At 36.5% G+C, this 21,912-nt stretch overlaps 2 protein-coding genes across 7 annotated transcripts in view; one reads left to right on the top strand and one right to left on the bottom strand.

Moving 5' to 3' along the window:
- Positions 1-4,490: 4,490 nt before the first annotated feature.
- Positions 4,491-20,391, top strand: chfr (checkpoint with forkhead and ring finger domains, E3 ubiquitin protein ligase). Of its 6 annotated transcripts, none has more exons than XM_039658686.2 (18): positions 4,491-4,639; positions 5,846-6,003; positions 7,134-7,233; positions 8,463-8,572; positions 8,682-8,741; positions 9,864-10,031; positions 10,763-10,957; positions 12,009-12,183; positions 12,366-12,520; positions 12,870-13,032; positions 13,162-13,304; positions 13,408-13,524; positions 13,608-13,691; positions 13,800-13,870; positions 15,761-15,848; positions 16,506-16,613; positions 16,723-16,795; positions 17,020-20,391. In XM_039658686.2, the coding sequence occupies exons 2-18, from the start codon at positions 5,892-5,894 to the stop codon at positions 17,060-17,062; spliced, it is 1,965 nt and encodes a 654-aa protein (XP_039514620.2). In that variant the 5' UTR covers positions 4,491-4,639; positions 5,846-5,891; the 3' UTR covers positions 17,063-20,391. The 6 variants fall into 6 exon arrangements, with proteins under 6 accessions (XP_039514620.2, XP_039514619.2, XP_039514618.2 ...); XM_039658685.2 differs by having other exon boundaries at positions 10,760-10,957; XM_039658684.2 differs by having other exon boundaries at positions 9,858-10,031.
- Positions 19,956-21,912, bottom strand: part of LOC120469599 (uncharacterized) — a 45,173-nt gene continuing 43,216 nt past the window's right edge. The window contains exon 7 of the mRNA XM_039658688.2: positions 19,956-21,892. Coding sequence (XP_039514622.2) covers positions 21,344-21,892 — 549 coding nt within the window. The 3' untranslated portion in view covers positions 19,956-21,343. The remainder of the gene's footprint in view (positions 21,893-21,912) is intronic.

Genomic DNA, 21,912 nt, shown 5'->3' with positions numbered 1-21,912 from the left:
TACATTTTGACACATGCGGTCATAAATCTGTTCACTCTGAGGCTGTTTGTGAGAGATAAAATGTCCATCATGCATAAAATGGCAAGCGCTCTGTGCCCTGTTCCTGTTGTGTTGTTCCGCATGTGCACTGAATCTCACATTAATTAACGCTGCTCTTTCACCTGCTATCAGTTTCTCGTCCCTCTCTGCTCTGTTTGGGTTGCTCATTATTTTCTTTCCCAGAGAAATATGTCTAATACCTACAAGCTGTGCGCCCTGGCACAATGTCCTTTGTTGTTGCCAAATGGTTTTTTTAATGAAAAGTTTAAGAGGGGCATAATTACATATCTGAGGCCATTATGAAATCCAATATTACAATTTAAGTAATTTTATTTGCTTGTAATCTCCCTTCACCGAGTCTAATAAGGGTTTTGAAAGAAGGGCAAGCAGGCTTTGAATGATGACTTTTCTAAATGAAGTTTGCCCGCCATTCTCTGTCCTCCATGTCTTTGATTTGCAGTGCTGTGGTGAGACTGTCAGAGAAGCATGAGGGATTTGTTAGTCTAATAGTTTGTGATCATCTAAACTCACTGAAAAATCAGTGAATTGGCCAGAAATGTTGAAAGAAGTGCTGCAACCCTCCATCGGACCAGCAACAAACAAGCTGAACACTAAGCTGGGCGGTTTTTTATGGGAAATAACCAGCATCAAATCATCGCTAACATGGATAAACCATGCTGGGAATTCCTTCTTGTCTAAGTTGGAGCCTTTCACCATTCAGGGAGTTCTGCTGAGAATGAAAATGAACTGAACAAAACTGAAGCCGATCGCGCTGCGCATGCGCACAGCCCTTCTAGCGCACCAATTTCAAACAAATACCAGCAATGAGATTATGCAAAAACTGTTTTCCATAGAAACGACCTGTGGAGACGCAGGCGAGAGGAAAATAGCTTCCGTAGTATAAGAACTTTGCTTCTGCAAAATAGCCATATACAACAAACATGAGAAAATGTAATTTTGACCTGACATTTGTGCCTCTTGGCTGCATCCTTCTCACGTAGACTATCAGCGAATACAAATCATGTTTAATAGTGTGAACGCGTGGGTTTATGAATAATGTGGTAATCAGTTTCTTGACAAATGACATTGAATGTTTTATTGTTAAAAATTACTGGAAAAAATATGAAATTATGCCTAAATGTATTGAAAATGTTTATAAACTGTACCCTGCAGCAATAGTGTGATGCTGTAATAATTGTGTCATAGACCAACAGCTACCCCTGCTGGAATGCTTGTAGAACTACAGCTGCATCCAAGTGTTGCGATTATGAATGTACAAGATACAATGTTTCTTTGGTTTCTTTGCGTTTGTGTCCCAGAGAATGATTTTTATATATGAAATATATATTTTTTGTATATAGGCCTACATTTTTATATATGAACATGGTTAATATGAACTGTTAATTTTTTTTACGAAGCCATTACTATGATATATATTTTTGTATTTTGCTACTTTAAAATGTGTGTGTGTGTGTGTGTAAAGAAAATTTACCGTTTAATTAAATTATTTTTCATTTTATTTATTTATATCAATCAAAATCTTATTTATACATTTTCTGTCTATTTAATATTTTATTTTAATCAGACGTATTTTTATATTTTTCATTAACTTTAATATTATATAATAATTTATTTTTTTATTTATTTTATTAATTTTTTTTTTTTTTTCAGTTTTTCTCTAGACTTTTCCACTGACCACCTTGGCTCCTTGGTGTAAATGAGAGATAAAAATCTTCATCATCTCATCTCTTAATCATCATCAGTTAAAAGTGTTTCAAGGGAGTATATGCTGTATCTGACAATGTGTATACCACTATACTTATTTTAACCAGCCCTGTCAAATCCCAAATGGATTTTTAAAAGTAAAGACATTCTATTTAGTTAAAATGATTTCATAGTTGATTTCATAAAATTCTTGCATGCATGATAATTTAAGAAAATAGTTTAGATGAAGATAAGCGATAAGCTGACAAAATAGGTTTAAATGAAATATGAAGGACATTGGTGTCACTGTATAAAATGTGTTGGCAAGTTAAATTATCTGTCCACGAAATAACAACAATTATAATGAATGTGCATATGAGAACTAAGAAAGAATCAAGCATGCAAAACCATAGTCAGTCAATATATATTAACAATAACTATTAATAAACAATTTGTCTATTTAAATCAATAGAGCTGTTCTCTGCTTCAGTTAAATGAACCTCTCAGGTTAAAGTCCCCCATCCTGACAGTGTAATAAACTGCAGGGCTCTATGAGTTGGCACGGACTGGATGTGAACAGACAGGCTCTGACATAAAAGTGCCGGGGCGCTTATCGGAGGCAGACTGTTCAGACACCTTTAGAGCCCTCTGAGACACTCTATTCAATCTAAGAGAGGCTATGAAAAGCTAAGTGAAAGCTGGTCAAAGGACTTCTGCCAAAGCAAATGACCACAGTCTTGGCCCCTGCAGATGTGGTGACAGTTTCTCTCTCTCTCTCACTCACTTGAAGACCCCATCCGTATCCCCCACATTCCAAATTCTTGTTCTGACCCTGTCTGTGAGGAGAATACATTTGTTAGTGTTGCACCCACACTTCACTTATCGGAACATCATTTATATCAGAGCATAAATACACTTCATACAACAGGTCATAGCAGGATTTATTTAGACATTTTTAAAGAGCTATCATGGATTTTTGAACATTGACTTCCATAGTACTATGGAAGTCAATGAGACCAGAAACTGTCTGTATACTGATATTCTTCTAAATATCAGAAAATCGGCTGAATTGATTCAAAAACGGTAAAACCCAACTCTTTAACTCTGGGGGAGTGGTAAAATGAGTCTATTTCCAAAAACAGTGGAGTATCCCTTTAAGGGTGAGTAATTCATGGGCTAACTTTCATTTTTGGGTGAACTATCCCTTTAAGAAGCTTCTTGAGCTAAAGTTCAGTTAGTTGTCACCGTAGACAGTGGTTGTCACTACTCGATCGAAACACGATCTGTACACGATTTTTCTCCAGTGCTATGACGTATTTCCAAGTGAAACGGAATATTGAACAGAGGGCAGGGTTTTACCATAGACATAATGCATTATGTCTATGGGTTTTACTCTAGCGTTCCTCCTCTCCATCTCTCGCTCATAGCAAACTAACGTTTGAGGGGAGTGGTTAAGCGTTTCCCCACCCAAGCTGTGAAACCTACGTCATCAGAAAAACAAACCGTTCCAGACCGTTCCAGAACTTTTCAGATTTTGATTAAAGATTACCAAGGTAAAACATTTTTTTAATATATATTTACTTGCACGGATTAATTGTTCACCACAAGACTAGTAATATGCGCTAACAAAGTAAATAGGTTCAATTTTGATTTCACGGGGACTTGAAGCCTCTTAACTGACTTTTATTTAGCTATCCTTTACGGTACAAATCGTGACTGTAAAGTACGGATCGAGTAGTGACAGTAACGTTGTCGTAAAAACATTGATAATGACAGGAAGTGTTAGAAAAACTTCGTTCTCGCACATGCGCATTACAGATCGCTTTTCCAGTACAGAGTAGTTTTATTTATTTATTTTTTTTATTATTAAATGCTCGTAAAGGAAAACATCACAACAACAAAAAAAAAAACAAAAAAAAAACATATACCACAATTATTGTCATTGTCATAACATAAACCCGGTACAGAGTAGTGACAATGGAAGTTTCGTTTCCGACAGGCGCTGTAAGAGGTAGCTGCTAGACAAATCACAACAGACCGGGCCGTCTGGCCAATCAGAGCAGAGTAGGCTCTCGGAGAGAGACTGAATAATAGACATAATATGTATATTCATAATGTATTTAGTACGTCTAATGTATTTATTATGTCATGTATTTATTGTCTATGGACTGAATCATTGAACGTTTTTTTTCGTGGTGATGAGAAATCGTGTATATTGATGAGAAAAAAAAATCACCTTTGCTGCATATAAACCTGTTGTATGAGACTCCAAAACAAAATTAGGAATCTTTAAAGTAGCGTAATAGGGGCACTTAACGTTTTTAAGTACATTTTTACAGGCTTATTGTTATCAATAGAAAGAAAAAAAAATCTCACAATTATTTTGACCGTAGGCTAATGCACACAGGCATCAAGCTATATATTTTGTAAATCTGCTTTTAAATACAATGGATAGTTAGGTGTTAAAAAAAAAAAAAAAAAACTTGCCTAAATCATTCTAAATCATTATTAAATGAAAATGCCCAAATCCATCCATTCACATATCTCCATCTCTATAATGTGTATCTGTCTCTTGTCTAGACATCATTCCAGACAGGTTTTTGTTTAGCAGGGCTTTCACATGGGCCAGACAGAAGCATGGTGACCCCCTGCCAGCTTCATTCCCATAGCTCTCTCTCTCTCTCTCTCTCTCTCTCTCTCTCTCTCTCTCTCTCTCTCTCTCTCTCTCTCTCTCTCTCTCTCTCTCTCTCTCTCTCTCTCTCTCTCTCTCTCTCTCAGCTGATGCATGAAAATGCCACTGCTGGGCAGGAAGTGCTCCACAAAATAAAAACGAAAGCACTCGGAGGATTCAAGTCAACATGCGCTAATGCTTCGGATACTTTCGGACGCTGGTTAGGTTAGTACATTGAAAACATTACAGGTTGAGTTTACATTTTAATTCCGCTCATTTGAACAGTTTTAGATGTGATTGTGGGCTAGCGACTCTTTGAGTTGTTAGCAGCCCTTTCGGGTAAACATTGCGCCGTTTCACGTTGTTTAGCTTTCCACAACAAAACAAAACTCGACTTGAAATATTTCACGTAAAGAAATTAATGATTTTACATATTTAGCACGTATCATTTAGTTTACTAGTTACTAGGCTTTCGCTTTACAACGAACTCGTTGGCAGCTTCAGTTAACGTTAGCTGTTTAGCACATTGACTTAGGTTAATCAAGTAACGTTGAGTGCGGTCAGTGTTATTTTGTTTAAAATTGCCTTTAACTTCGTAAAACTTTCGTGTAATATTTGCGTATCTAACTGCTTCAAATTAAAGTAAGTTTAGAAATACATAACTTGCCTAAACTTGATATAATTCATATCAAAGTAACGTTACAGTCTTGTTACACCCTGCTTTACGTCCATTAGCCTACTGTAGTCTGTAACACTAACAGACAACATGGTTTTACATGATTGTAAAGGCTAATCAAATTTTAAACCCCATCCTAATTTACTTTTAAACATTTTCATTCAAAACAAAGTACAATTTCTTTTTCCTAATAAATTTGAAAACAAATAACATAGCATAGAAAGTAGAAGTACTCTGGAAAGTCATGTTACAATCAGGGCTGCATCTCCCAAAAGCATTGTTAGCTGAGTTGATCATAAAGACCATTGGTGGTAATGGTTTCCTGAAGCCAAGTATGATCTCAAAATGACCTCAAGTTCTGTCATTACCAACACAATTCATCAGAGCTTGCGTTCATAGTTGGCTAACAATGCTTTTGGTCAGTTGTGATATAAGTAAAGCTTAAAGCTTTTAAACAGCAGAAAAATCTGCTGGTTCAGATGCTGATTGTTTGACACAGATAGTATATAACTTCTACAGCATGATAGTGATTCACCCCTGTAGCTTATTTCTAATTGGTCAAACTGATGGTCATCTTGTGTTACAACCCAGTTCTCCCTGGTCTCTTCCTGTGCAGTTTATTTGACTAAGCATGCTGTTATAGTCTTTCTCTTTCACACTAGTTTTTTTTTTCAACTCTATTTTTTCATAATATAATCTGCATTGTTGTTGAATGCCTTTGCATTTATTGGTGTCTTTTTCTTATGTGTCTGTAGGTGACGAGATCTACTGTCTGGCTGGTAAAATAAGGAAGAGGAGAAGATGACGCATCAGGGCAGCGGTCAGGCCTGGGGGAAACTGGTTAAAGTCGACGGATCTCCGGGTTCAGAGTTATTACTCATAAATAAAGAATGCACTGTGGGGAGAAAAAAAGGTGAGTTCAACATCATCACTAATAATTGCTCAATGGTCACACTTGTGAAATAATTATTTCAGTTTAAAAAGGCTTCTCCGTTATTTGCTTTTTTTCCACGAAATTTCTTCATAGACTCTCCTATGACTTCAAGTTTTACTTATTAACTTTTATTAGTTGTTACTTTATTTCTCTCAAGATAATCAGTCTGAAGCAGTGTCTGCATGTATTTAGTGAGCCCTTGCTTTTAACAATACTCTCTTTAGTTCAGCAAACGAACCCCCACCCCAATAATGACAAAGGCGTCTATTGAAGACATGCTCTTGGAATATTAAGTAGTTTTTTTGTGTTGTGCTGGTGTGCAGGGAAAGGTTGTATCCCTTTGACTCTGTCTGTGTCTGTCTGGGTTTGAAGACTGTCTGTTTTCCTGATTTCATTAATATCAATCCATGTGTATGTTTGGTTCTGTGTGCTGCACTGGTTATTAGCAGAACTGATATGCTTCATTACTGAAGTACTCTAATTTTTAACCTTGCATCACATCATGCCACACTTAATGCCACACCAAAAGTAATGGGCATGGTCAGGGAGAGAAAAGAGGAACATGCTTTATTAAACTTGACATGAAAATGTTTTTGCAACCCATTTTACTTTAGTACAAAATAGGATAAAATCGTAAGGGGAGTTTTCACCGTTATGTACCCTTGTAGACATAGCAACTTGCATTGAAAAGTATATATTTATCATGAACTGATCCCATGAAGTTGGTTTCCATTAGTAACATGTGCTACTGTAATGTGAAAAAATACTTGAGTGTTATTGTTATTATTATTTAATAATTGTGATTTGTTTGTTTATTTGCATTACAGTAGTGAGACATTTGTGAGGAAATTTCACAATGCAAATATTATTAATGGTCCTAATTGTATGCTTTTTTTTCTTATGCAAAATATATTTTTGAAATTTTTACATGCAGTTAAAATTTGCATATAAAAAAAGCTAAAGCTTGCATTTTTGCAGATTAGGCTGGCATTTGGGTCAGCGGAACATTTTTGTAAAAGGTTTATAATGACCAAAGTGAATGTATTCCATTTTGATTTATTGTTGACTTGTCTCTATATCATAACCTCACTGACATATTGTGTTCATAGATTGTGACCTCTCATTTCCGGCAAATAAACTGGTCTCAGGGAATCATTGCAAAATCACTAAAGATCCGAACTCAGGAATGGTGTGGCTGGAGGACATGAGGTAAGACATATAGTCGATGGACATGGATTGTTGAATAATTTTATGGCAACTTCATATATATATATATATATATATAGACATAGACAGTAGTGACCCTTCATGTTCAATTAAACCATCAAAATATGAAAAAAAATGTTTTAAATGTGAGGGACAAACAAAATAATAAACTTATTTATCTGACAAATTGTATATATAAATATATTTTTCAAACATTTTGCCTTGTTTCATGGCGTTTTCACAAATCCAACTGTTCACTCCAAGAACAATCATGCATTATGCTTCCAAAATCTGTTTCATAATATTTTGAATAAAGGGTGATGTCAATACATTGGTTACAGCAAGAAGTGTATACATTTACAGAACTGATATTATTATAAGACTAGTGTGTAAATTATGCTAATGTTAGAGTCTAATGCCCATTGAATAAAAACATCAGTAGTTGCAGTTGGCATTAATTCTTTTTAGTTCTATTAAGTTTTGCCAAATTATACTGTGACTTCTAATTACATTTGTAAGTGAATTCAATTAATGACATGCTTGGCCCTGCAGCAAATATATATCCAATTCCCTCATGACATTTAATCATTGCTTTGGTGAATAATTAAGTGTAATTTGGTTAATAGTCAGTGAGATTCACTAGTTGATCTGCGTCTGTAGAAACGGCATGTCTCATGTATTTAAACGTATGCTAGCTCTCCGCTGCTGTACATATCCATCCAGATAATTAAGTGAGTGTGTATGCTAGACCGTCTTTTTGCTGTGAGTTTTACACAATCAACGTATTAGGAACTGCAAGGACCCCTTCCTCATTTGTTAACCTTTTTTTGTACAGTTTGGCCATTTTTAACAATAATTTAGCTCTACACTTTATTATGTTGCTAAATAGTCAATTCTAAAGTTGATCAGAGGCTATCAGGTTCATAGAAGGGTAATTTGTCAAGTTCCAAGTACATCAAAAGACAGTGTGGGTATCAGAAATATGGCCTTGCGGTTTAATGCACATGCTTGGACATGTTGCTCAGGCATGTTGACTAAGTTTGTATCCAGCTTGTGATGTTTCCCCATAACTTTGTTTCCTTCTCTTTGTCCATAGTCCCTAAAAACAAAATTCACAAAAAAGGCTATTTGCCTACATCGTTAAGCCTCTGAATAGCACTCTCTGCATTCAATAGGACCCATAATTTGTTAACATTCTGCTTGATAATGGTCTGTTTGTTTTTTTGTTTCAGCACCAATGGGACAGTGATCAACATGTCCAAAGTGGTGAAGAAACAGACGCACTTACTGCAAAATAGTGATGTCATTAACTTTGTGTACAGGAAGAATGAGCCAGAACAAAGTATTTTTCTTTTTTACATTTGTTAATCATTTTCTGTTTTGGTAGTACAGTTGCTTCCAAAAATATGACCCAGTTTAGCCTCATCACTCATCTGTTTTCTGTTTTGCAGACATTGCTTACATGTATCAAACCATCTGGCCGTATGAAGGTGCCTCACAGGACGTTGAAGGTAAACCGTTGGTTGATATCATTTCATTCAGATGTTCCTGTTTGTTATACAGATGTTCAGTTTGCTATAGTGGGAATGCGCGTGACGTCAGTTACTCACAGTGAGTGGCAAAAAGACTGAGCGGCTGTATTTGTTTTCAGCGTGAATGTTGCGAAAAACAAACACAACACATATGAAGTGGGAAAGAGCTTTGCGATTGACTGTACAACTAGATTTGACAAAAATCAGAGGTATATTTTTACAGACTGCTATAGAAAGAGGAGCAAATGGATCGCTTCAGTTCACAGAAACAACTGGACTCCAGTCAGTGAAAGGTGGTTTTGCAGTATCGTTTTGTGTCAATAAGCTGAATTTAGGTGTAAAACCATATCCATATATTTTGTATTGTTATATATATATAACAACTCATCAATTAAATAATTATCATTGCATATTCCGCATTATTGGATGTTTTTTAATAAACACTGACCAAAAAAAAAACTTTACATTTTTAGGGCTGTACGATATGATGATATATATATAGGCTATATATAACACTGATATAAGTGATCACCCGCATTTAGACCTACCTATATTGTGTTTGTATAAAGAGTTCACAGGCAAATTTGCTTTATGTTTAGGTCTATATTGCTTTTATTTCCCCGGTGTCGAAATCAGGCAAACATAAATGTCAGGCAACACGATTCCTGGCTGCATGTCAATATCCATGCATCACTCGATCTTTAGTAAGTTGTAAGGAACATTATACTGAGTCCAACATTTAGTTTAAATTGATAAAATTGTTCATTTTAGTCGCATTTTCGCAGTTTCCCCCTATTAAATCCAGTCATGCAGCAGATCTTTTGCCACTCAGACTGAGGGGGGTTGTTCTGGCGGGAAAGTGACGCCAATGCATTCCTCTATAGCCTGTCAGCAGAAAAGGACAGTTGTTTCATAGGAAGAGAGTTGTGTAGTATGAGCTTGCCTTTACTAGATTTTGAAGATTAGAGAGATCTTACGAAACCTTTTTTTAAAATTATTATTATTATAATTATTCCCTTGGAAGGAAATGTACAGATGAATCACTGATCCCATTTTGACAGTAATTTTCTTGTTTGAGTGAACTATTTCTGTAAGTTACAGATGCTGGGATAGAAGAAGATTCTGATCTTACAGAAACCGAGAGTGAACCAGCACCAGTAGAGCCTGTTATTGTGAACCCTCTACCTCAGTCTGAGCATGAGGACCCCCAGCCATCTACCTCCAGCTCGTCCTTCCACTTCTACAACATGCCCTTATCTGCCTGCTCTGGTAATTACAGTTCACACTTTCCTGCAAGTTGCTTTGATAAGAAAATGATTATTATATGATTGTAAATGCAATGTCTTTTTTTAGCTGCTGTTCAGCTATGCTTTGAGTTTTTTACAGTGTTTACAGCTACATTTAATCCAGATACATTTGAAAACGCTTTCCGTCCACAATAGCATTTTCCAACGTTTCGGTGTGGACGAGAAACTTTTGAAAAATGCATGAATACACTAAATTCATGCGTAAAACCTTACAAAAGCTCACTGAGATAATGCCGACAGAAAAATAAATAAAAAAGTTGTCGCGCAATTCTTCTGACAGGATCATTTTATTGAGCAACATATCTAACCATTCACTGATGCTTCACCATATGTTTGTCGTCTTTGCAGGTCTGTTAAATGAAGAGTGTGCAAAGTAACATATTTTAGCAACAGTGTAAAAGTGAATAGCACATAAGTTACAAAACTGGTATAAACATGAATATCTATTGGTACAATATGCACCACAACTAAATTTATGTCATTGTTTTTACATACCTCTGTTTTGATAGTCCACACTACAACGTGCAAATGGTGTTTTCAAATGTATCCACTTAGGACAGTTTTATTTTCATTAATAAAAACCCCATCTCGGTGTGGACTGAAGGCCAAAACAGAGAGAAAAGATGTGTTTTCAAATGACATATTAGTGTGGACGAGGCCATAGTCAATATATGCTTGTTTACCGTTTAGCAGATGTGTCTGCAAAGAAGAACCCAGTCAGTTCATCGGCTGTTCGTAAAGGAGAATCAGAGATGACCGCACCAGCAGGCAGCGCCGGGGAGCCGGTCATTAATCACACGTGCCTGAAGTGGACCTACTGGACTGAGGGAGGACAACAGATGGAACCAGAGATGGAAATGCAGAGGAAAAGAAGGAAAACTGACAGAGGTGCTGTAAAACTGTTTTGGAAAAACTAATATATGTGATGCATTTGAAATAATTTATGATTTCTGTCTACTTTGAGCGTTCTGAGCATCTGTATTTCAACATGTCAGTGAAACGCATTTCATAGTTGCTAACTTTACAACTTTTTCCAGTGTCGCCCTCATAAGCACATGAACTAACTGCTAGACTGCAGCTCTGATGGTTTAAGAAAGCCGTGTACACTATTGTTAAAAATTTTTGTTTTTAAAAAGTGTCTTTTGCTCACCAAGGCTGCATTTAATTGTTAAAAGATACAGTAATATTGTGAAATATGTTTGGAGTTTGAAATTACTTCTCTATTTGAATAAATCTTAAAGGGTTAGTTCACCCAAAAATGAAAATTCTGTCAGTATTTACTCACCCTCAAGTTGTTCCAAACCTCTATGTGTTTATTTGTTCTGCTGTACACAAAGGAAGATATTTGGAAGAATGTTTTAATCAAACAGATGTCATTCCTCATTGACTACCATAGTAGGAAAAAATACATACTATTGTAGTCAATGGGGAATGAGATCTGTTTGATTAAAACTTCCTTTGTGTTCAGCAGAACAAATAAACACATAGTATTTACTCACCCTCATGTTGTTCCAAACCTCTGACAGAATTTTCATTTTTGGGTGAACTAACCCTTTAAAATATTATTTAGTCCCATGATGGCAAAGCTGAATTTTCAGAAATCATTACTCAAGTCTTCAGTGTCGCATGATTCTTAACATTTCCTATTATTACAATCATGTTGAAAACAGTTTATTTTTGTAGAAACTGTGATGCATATTTTTCAAGATTCTTTGATCAATAGAAAGTTAAAAAGAACAGTATTTATTTGAAATAGAAATCTTGTAATGTTATACATGTCACTTTTGATCAATTTAGTGCATCCTTCCTAAATAACTTTTTTAAAATTTCTTTACTGTTCAAAATTCAGCAAGTTTTTTTAGTATATGTCTGGAGTTAAAATGTGTTTCGGATCTGCACACTTTTAAATTTAACGTTTGTGTATCTATCTGTCTTGCAGATGATCAGAATGGGTTTGGATCTACTCTCAGTGAATCTGCTGTTTCTGCAGCAGCTCCTCAGGTCCCTATCAGAGGAGCAGCGGGAAAAGACAAAACTGAGGGAGCCACACCAGACAAGATGGAAGAATCCCTCACATGCATCGTCTGTCAAGATCTGCTGCATGACTGTGTCAGGTCAGTCCAGGGTGCGCCAATTAACACTTAAACCCGAATGGACATGTTGGCCAACGTGAATCCCTTACAGTTGTTTACTTAATGTAAACCTTTTTAACAAATCCTTTAAAGAAAGATTTTAATAAGATGTGTGGAGACTGAGTTTGAATGAATTTTGGGTTAATGTGTGTGCTTCCTTACAGTCTTCAGCCCTGCATGCATACATTTTGCGCTGCCTGTTATTCTGGCTGGATGGAACGTTCCTCCTTCTGCCCCACCTGCCGATGTCCTGTGGAGAGAATCCGTAAAAACCACATTCTCAACAACCTGGTGGAGGCTTACCTTCTCCAGCACCCAGGTACTTTATCACACACAACCTAGCCAAAGAGATGAATACCGGTATTGAGATGTTATTTTTAAACATATTTGCTGCTAAGAGTGTGCACTTTAGATCCATTAAAATGTCTTGAACAGTAATGCTGTGAAATAATTTTACAAATATGCGTCAGTATTTTGTAAAATGTATTCCCGTGATTCAAATATGCTGATTTGGTGCTAAAATCATCTCTTATTATCATTGTTTAAAACAGTATTGCTACTTAATATTTTTGTAGTATAAAAGCAGTCGTTTTTGCTCACTCCAAACCTTTGAACAATTGTTTTTAAATTTTTGTGGTTTTATTTTTTATGTATTGTTTTGGTCTCAGATAAGTGTCGGAGTGAAGATGACTTGCGCAGCATGGATGCCCAGAACAAGATCACGCAGGACATGCTGCAGCCGAAAGTCGAGCGCTCTTTCTCGGACGAGGAGGGCAGTTCAGACTATCTGTTTGAACTCTCAGACAATGACAGTGACATTTCTGACATGAGGTCAGAGTCTTTACACTGTTATCCATTCCCTTGTGTTTTTGTTAAAAGGAAGTGCTTGACATAAATATGCAGTATATTTCACTTCAGCTTCCTGGAAAACCCACCCTGATTAACTTTGTTTGTACGCAGTCAGCCCTACATGATGTGTCGGCAGTGTCCGGGCTATCGGAAGGAGCTCAGCTCTGCCCTGTGGATCTGTGAGCCTGCTCAATCTGAGGGACCAGCTAAAGTACCTGGAGACGGGCCCTCTACATCCTCCGGTACCTCCACAGGTCATTTCATGCTCACATTTGAGCCTAAACCATGCACTCATACTCACCAACAGAGAAATCCATGCCCTTCTACATGCTGAAATCCTCTGTATTCCTACTGCAGATGCTCAGGAGTTCAGGTGTGCTCCTCAGGGCAGTCACCTCATCTGCACCTGCTGCCTGCAGCCCATGCCTGACCGACGCTTCGAGTACCTTCCCCCTCAGATGTCCCCGCAGCACTGTGAGTGGCCCTGACACCTGTCCATCAATGTTCTCAGGCCTACTGTAGTCACCTGATGATTTGTCGTCCGCTCCTTTGAACAGGTATGGTGTGCCAGAAACCTTTCTGTCATGTGTACTGGGGCTGCCAGCGGATCGGTTGTCACGGCTGCCTAGCGCATTTCAGCGGTAGGTTTCTGACTGATTAAGATAATAATTGTGTATATTACTGTAACACTAGTATAACACTGCCTGTGTTTTTTTTATAATAATGATTATGGATATTTCTCCTCACAGATCTTAACCTTAATGACAAATGTCTGGATGGAGTTTTTAATGGTAATCAATATGAGTCTGAAGTCCTTCAGGTATGTACAGTTCTTTTGCTCATGTGAGACCAGTAATATGAATGTATTATTGAAGTATTTTTGACTGCACTGACACTCTTGGATGAGGAGTAAACTTGAACTGAATAAAAGCTGGATGATGTACATCACTGCAGAGCTGCTTTATGGCTGAATTGAACTTATTTCATAATTGATGAATGATGAGTAGTAAACTTTTAACTCATCCAGTATTGTGCTACAGAGACCTTTTTTTTGCCTGATGAATGATAAAATGGGCAAAAAATCCCATTGTCTGACTTTTAAAATAAGAAACTGTATTTATCTTAAAAGGTTTGTTCACCCAAAACTGTTCACCCTCAAGCCATCCTATGTGTATATATGACTTACTTATTTTAGCCACACACAATCTTTATAATGGCAGTGAATAGAGCCTGAGTTTTTAGAAGCCCAAAAAAGCACATCCATCCATCATTAAAATAATCCATGTGGCAAAGCGAATGTGTTTTTGTAAGAAAAATATTCATATTTATATCTTTATAAGCCATAATCACTGGCTTCCGGTGACTTCTGTACATGAGTCTAGTTCTAGTGGAAGAGTGACCTCTGGCTCGATGTAGGAGCAGCATAAGCTTAGGTCAAGTCAAATCACCTTTATTTATATAGCGCTTTTTACAATACTAATTGTTTCAGCAGCTTTACAGAGTTGTAATAATATTGTTAAATATAAAACTAAATGTATTAATTGATTCGGGCAACATTACAGGTCAGAAGTCAGCTTTCATCAGAACTTTCGCAATATTTATCCAGGTCCATCTGGTTGGAGGTTGGAGTCATCACGCCAGTGATCGTGACGAGTTTGTTGAGGTGTACTGTACATGATGCCTTCACAGGATGCGTTGTGGTCGTGTCTAGGCGCAAGTCCACCATCTGATCTGGATACGGCCCGGGTCCGGCTGACGTAGATGACATCCTTTTTATGATGTAGCGAGTACATCAGGTGTTATAGGAAGTGTTCCCGGTTCGGGCTGACCTAATTTGTGCAGCCTAATAATCGTTAAACTGATTAGAACAATAGGAATGTATAGTGTTCTGTCTTAGGTGAGAGTAGACACCTCTTGTGGTTAAAACAAACAGGTCTGGGCAACAAACTCAAGCTCTTCTCTCATATATCTAAATCCTCTGACATTTCTCTTTAAAAATTCTCCCTTTAGACTTCTAATGCGTGACCAGTGTTTTGTTTTGCTATATCCTCTGCGTTTCTACGTTCGTCAATGTCATGCGTCGGGTCAGAGGTCACTCTTCTGCTGGTCATAAATGTGGATATTTTTCTTAGAAAATATTGCTTTGCTTCAAAAGGCCTTTATTAACCCCCTGGAGCCGTAGGGATTACTTTTTTTGATGGATGGATTTTCATTTTTGGCTTCAAAATCTAAGGTACCGTTTACTCCCATTATAGCTTGGAAGAGCAAGGATATTTTTTAATATACTTCTGATTGTGTTTGACTGAAAGAGGAAAAGTCATATACACCTAGGGTGGCTTAAGGGTAAGTAAATAGTTTTCATTTTTGGGTGAACTAACCCTAAAGTACACCCTACAGTAAGATGTTGGTGCCAAAAAAAAAAACAAAAAAAAAACCCATAGTTTTATTGATTCAGCAGAAAAGGCAGATTTTTTTTTTTTTTTTTTTTTTTCTCGGGGCATTTTTCATAACTTTTTTCATGGCCTATAACAATGTTATGCAATGTTTCATGGCCTATAACAATGTTGACATTGGTTACCTTTGCAAAAGCACCACTCCCATGTAACAAGCAAGTTGGATGTTTGATCAGAAATATTTAGTTTTAAATTCAAGAGTTATTTGAATGTTATAACTGTATAAATGTTGATCATTTGTGCTTTCTTTGTGGCAGAACTATTTGACTTCTCGAGGAATGAGCTGGAGGCACATGCTGCAGGAAGCGCTCCAGGCTGTACAGCAGGGCCTGTACCGTCTCTCTGGTAATATTGAGAATTGTTGAGGCTGGGTGATAGAAGGAAAATAATACTGCAATAATCTTAAACATTTTGATATGTTGTATTTATCACAATATGCACGTTTTTTGTGGGGTGTTGCTTTCAAACAAAGTCGCTTTAAGGCAAGCCATTTTACTCGGGCAGCTATTTCAGTCATACAAGTACAGATCTTATCTCTTTGAACATGGAAACATCAAATTCTCCAAAGCTGTTTACCAAGCTAATGATTTCATATTTGAAATCACTAATGAAATCTGACAACAACTATCTCATAAATGTTGTTTCTAAAAGCTCAAATCATGACAAAAATAAAAAGGTTTTCAGGCATGACCTGTAGTTATAAGCGTGCGTCTCAGAAAAGCTGTCTAAAAAAGCTGATTTATCACTGACCCATCATATTGTGCGGTACACTTTCTCCTATTCATAGTTATTTAAGTGCACTGCCTTTTTACAGCACAGATCTTTTTGTTCTAACAAGCCTTTCGTCTTTTTCTCTGAACTTAAATTGATTTGAATGCATATTTTCCAATAATGCGGATTAAAAAATTTCAGCTGATTCGTCATTTTGCTACAAACAAGAAATGAAGTCCGTTACTTTACTACTATTTGATTGAAAGTGACGCCCTGTTGTATGTATTTCAGATTACAGAATCACTGCCAACTCTTTCCTGTGCTACTGCTGTGGACTTCGCACTTTTAGAGAGATCGCATACAAATACAGAGAGCGTATTCCTCCATCAGAGCTGCCAGGTAAGACTCTTATGCCACAGTATTTATGTCGTGCCACACATCAAGCCAAATCTATTAAACTACAGAATAAACTGGAAGTGATGCAATAAGTTTGCTTGTTTTTCCACAGATTCTGTGACCAACAGACCAGACTGTTACTGGGGACGCAACTGTCGGACTCAAGTAAAAGCACACCACGCTTTGTAAGTTAAACCACAGTTGATCAGATCTTGTCCATAGTCTGAAGTGCTCCATACTTGAATCCACCAGTAGAGGGCAGCTAATGTACATCTATGTAGTGTCAGTCTGAAGTACAACTACATAGATCTGTTTGCTTGTACATTTATATAAAAAAATCTTTAAATGATCTCTTCTTGGATGACACACAATGGTCAATCTCAGTCAGTAATTTTGTGTTCTCTTTCAGGAAATTCAACCACGTGTGTGAGCAGACGCGGTTTAAGAACTGAAGCTGGTGGAGTTACGCTTGATTTATTAGCATTGCTACAGGCAGGTGTTATACCTCTTTTTCTCCACTAGATGGCATCTTTACATATGCAAAAGTCAATCAGATGATGATAAACCAATCATCCTTGAAGCATATGGAAACATTTGATCTGGATCTGCACTGTGTGTAGAGACTGACACCAATTTTCCATATTGATTGACAGTTACACTTTTAGTATGCACACTTTATTCCACTATGGATTCATGTCACATCTCTGCTTGTAATTGTAAAACGAGACTACGCTGGCAATCACTTTTTCTTTCAAAAAGCTTTTTAGCTTAAACAATATATAACATACAAATTATATAACCAACCTTTAGTGCCTAAGAGTTGGATTTAAGCGTTCTTTGTGTGCTTCTTTGCATATTCCACAGTTCTTTCAAATGTTATATTTGACATCTCAATATATTATTATGTACTGCTCAAGACATTTACATGCTACTGAGAACATTGAAAATATATGTAAAAAAAAAAAAAAAAAGATGAACTAAATTGCACTAAACTGACATGTTAGGTATTCAGTTTTTCTAAGGGCCATAAGCTCTTGTGTGTATTTGTTCCCTTTCATTTGCAGGGCTGTTCTAAAGGCATTTGAGAGATTTGTTTTTATATGCATATACACTACCGGTCAAAAGTTTTAGATCGGTAAGATTTTTTATGTTTTTAAAAGAAGTCTCTTCTGCTCACCAAGGCTGCAATTATTTGATACAAAATACAAAAAAAAAAACCAACAACAAAAAAACAATAATATTGTGAAATATTATTACAATTTAAAACAGTGGTTTTCTATGTGAATATATAGTGAAGTGTAATTTATTCCTGTGATCAAAGCTGAATTTACAGCATCATTACTCCTGTCTTCAGTGTCACATGATCCTACAGAAATTATTATAATATGATGCTCAAGAAACATTTATGATTATTATCCATGTTGAAAACAGTTTTTTTTACATTTTTATTTCAGGATTCTTTGATGAATAGAAAGTTCAAAAGAACAGAATTGATCTGAAATGGAAAGCTTTTGTAACATTAATCACTACCATTCAAAAGTTTGGGGTCAGTAAGAATTTATTTTTTATTTTTGGGGGAAAGAAATTAGAAAATACTTTTATTCATCAAGGATGAGTTAAATTGGTCAAAAGTTACAGTAAAGACATTTATAATGTTAGAAAAGATTATATTTTAAATAAATGTTGTTCTTTTGAACTTTCTATTCATCATATAATTTTGGGGGGGAAAATGGTACACAATTGTTTTCAACATTGAAAATAATAATTTGTTTTTTGAGCATAAAATCAGCATATTAGAATGATTTCTGATTTCATCATGTGACACTGAAAACTGATGTGTGATAAGCAACAGTAATGATGTTGAAAATTCAGCTTTCAAATTACATTTTAAAATATATTAAAAAAAACAGTAATATTGTGAAATGTTACGCCAGTTTAAAATGACTGTTGTCATTTTTTTTTATCAAATAAAGCAGCCTTGGTGAGCAGAAGAGACTTCATTTAAAAACATAAAAAAACCTTACTGATCTAAAACTTTTGACCGGTAGTGTGTGTGTGTGTGTGTGTATATATATATAAAAACAACACTGAGGGTTATATTGCACTGCTAGGGATAATCAAGTCAAATCTGATTTATAATATAGACTTGTGTGTCTTATGATTAAGGCATTTTTGCTGTTGCCTCTGGGGGAAATGTTCTTAAATTTGTATTCCAACTAGGCCAGTTTTAGCTAGTCGATGCTTTTCCCAGGTTACTAACATATTTTAGATTTCCTTTCACTTGTAGCTTTGGTTGAGATATGTAGGTAGATGGGAAGGCCATATAATAGCTGTTTGAATATTTTCTAACTAGGCTAGAGCTGTGTTTCTATTCTAGAAAATAATTATTTCCATCGAAGTTCCATTTCAGTATGCGTATATAATAAACCCTAAGCTCTATTTGTTGTTTAACTCCGTAAACCACATTGGTTTTAGACAGTTTTCCCAAATATTTACCTTTTTTTTATAAGTTTAAATTTATTGTGCATGCATCCATTAAACTGTAACCACAATCAGTCATTAAAATGTGGCATTAAGCTTCAAGCCACATGACAAATTCTTAAATTTAAGAACATTTTACCCTTTAACTTTAACTTTATTTTGGCCTAAAAGTTGGTGCCACACCTTGCAGGGAACTTTTCGCATTACCGTTATATGATATTGTTGAGAAAGGGTTTAATGCCTCCTTTATTTTTTGCCTTGTGCCATATTTATGGGCTCTGTGGTCCCTCACACCAAGACATTCTTCAGAGGCTCAGATCAGGCTTCCTGCAACCATAGAGGTCAATTCTCTACAACCCTCAACTGCTCTTTAATGAAGGTGGACAGAATGGCTCAGCACTCTTAACTAATGGGATCTGACAAACACCCACATTTGGTGGATTTGCTACAGTTTATTAGTGAATGTTACGTTGTGGTTTTACACAGGACTCGCCCTACCCTTACGTTTTTTTATTTTTCTACTTTGGGAATGTTTGTACTATGTTTAGTACTGCAAATTAAGGATTGCTTGCACCTGTTTAATAACTATATATATATATATATATATATATATATATATATATATATATATATATGTTGTCAAGCAGCATTATCATTTTCTTTTATGCATGCAAGTAACGCCCTAAATTTTATCATATTGTATATTAGCTGGTATGCAAAATATTAATTTTAAAAAAATGCAAAAATACACACTTTATATATGTAGGATTATTTGTCATACCAATTAATATACAATCAGATAATAATCGGATTACACCTTTTTAAATATCTACGTGCACCTGTTGTAGTTTTCTTTGAAACAGGCTCTTGTATGCACCTAAAAGGTGGTTTTAGTGAAGTTCAATAGTGTTATAATGTAAGCTGTAAAGCGGGTCTCATACTAGGAACTCTTAAAATCTGCAGGAATGGTTAAGGGATTTATTCGGGGGTTGGTCCCGAGTGTTAGAGAAGCTTTGGAGGCTGCTTTGCATTTGCTGAAAGGGAAATATTCCACAGCAAATATTTACTTGCATGGGTAGGGAATTTCTTTTTCTTTCTTTTTTTATGTTTTAATTCTACCTCAAAGTTTAAACTGGGGTTTTCAAATGGGGAGGACAAAAGTTTATCAGTAACTATAGAGAAGCACATATAATAGCACTGTAAGTTTCATAGTTGAAATAGCGCTTGCTGTGCCTCATGTTTGTAATGCCTAGAAATAAAACCTTGTCTAGCACTAATAATAAAAGACTACATTCAATTATATGACTCCCCTTTCTATGCATATTCTGAAATGATTGTACAGAAGCCACACAACTTCACTATACAATGTTTATTTGCATTAAATGTTAGTTACTGCATTTTAAATGTCTTTACAGTGATCAATTCCCTTTATAATCCATCAAAAGCAGTACAGTTGACAGTATTACTGCATTCAGGAAAACACCATAACGAAAACAGTTGCATTATATATGAAATTGTAATAAAAATATGATTGTATACAAAAAATTTCAGTTATTGCATCAGTGTATATTTAGCAGCATATATGATTGCCAAAAGGCACATAAGTGAGTGAAAAAAGAACAATTGAAATGATTTGTAGAACAGTTTAAACACATTGAAATGAATTATGCAGTGGTTATGTCCCTCAAGAATTAAGAATATATGCTATTTCAAATGCAATACGTGTATTGGACCCATGGTGAATAAAAAAAAAGTTGAAGTTGAAGAGATGCAAAGCAGCTTTCTACTATGTCTGCTAATTGGTCTTCTACATGTTGCAAAGGGATTAGGAACAAGCCTTATTGTTCATAGAGCAGATATATGGAATTTCATAATGAAAGAAACAATGCACCCAGTCTACAACTCGAACTCTCAGTAGTGAGTGGAATTACGTGATCATTGTTAACAGTTACATGAGTGCTTGCGAAACAATTGCAGGTTATAAAATATACCGTTAGATGGTGTTATATTTAGCAAAATTAACTGTGCGGATACAATAACAGGAAGAACAATAAGTGCTTTCATTTTTCATTCATGCCAATATTCCAAACAAATCCCCGTTAAAATCCCACGGTAATATGTGCTGAAGACACCAGGAGCAGCTCATAAGATGTGCGTTTTGAGTCCTTTTCTGATCATCTATTGGCTGAATCGGTCACATGACCATCATACTTAAACTTCGTGGCACTGGCAGTCTGTTCCTGGAGTCACTGTCAACAAGAGAGAGCTGAAGGATCCTGCGTCTCCAACGTCCCACCACAACCTCCCCTCCCTAAAGAGGTTGGATGGATGCTGGCGTCTTGGCTTTTGGATAGCAGTGGCATATTTGTGCCTTCAAACATCTGTCCATTCATCCTCAAAGGCTTCTCTGGAGGTTCTGCTGACACTAGAGGCTGTCGGTCTTCCTCTTCTGAGATCGCAAACACAGGAACCGCGACGTGGTCGTCCTCCACGCTTGATGCTTCAGCTTGGTGCTGCTGCTGGCTGGTGTCGGAGAGCGTGTTTGAGGTTGTAATTCCATTGGCTTGTGGTTTGGAGGACTCGGACGTGCCGGAGAGCAGGCCGAAGCATGGGGTGTTGAAACGGGTGCGACGCAGGTTGCTGGTGGAGTTGAGCCGTCGCTGGCGCTGGTTAGGTTGAGTCAGGGGGTACGAGGCATTGCTCGTGAAGGAGTCGGACTGGCAGCAGTTGGCAGAACTGTGTAGAGGGGCATCAGAAAGGACCTTTCCTCTTCCAGCATCCGTAGTTGTGCTTGGGAGTCCCTGAGTGTACATTGTCATTG

The sequence above is a fragment of the Pimephales promelas genome, chromosome 4, assembly GCF_988280905.1.
Source record: "Pimephales promelas chromosome 4, fPimPro1.hap1.1, whole genome shotgun sequence".
Classification (NCBI taxonomy): Eukaryota; Metazoa; Chordata; class Actinopteri; order Cypriniformes; family Leuciscidae; genus Pimephales; species Pimephales promelas.
The sequence above is the reverse complement of the archived record's forward strand: the minus strand, read 5'-3'. Positions and strand labels throughout refer to the sequence as shown.

Excerpts from the sequence above, each read along its gene's own strand:
- chfr (XM_039658683.2), top strand. The coding sequence starts at position 5,892 with ATGACGCATCAGGGCAGCGGTCAGGCCTGGGGGAAACTGGTTAAAGTC. Across the intron at positions 6,004-7,133 it reads CACTGTGGGGAGAAAAAAAG|ATTGTGACCTCTCATTTCCG; the intron begins GTGAGTTCAACA and ends TTGTGTTCATAG. Across the intron at positions 8,573-8,681 it reads GAAGAATGAGCCAGAACAAA|ACATTGCTTACATGTATCAA; the intron begins GTATTTTTCTTT and ends TCTGTTTTGCAG.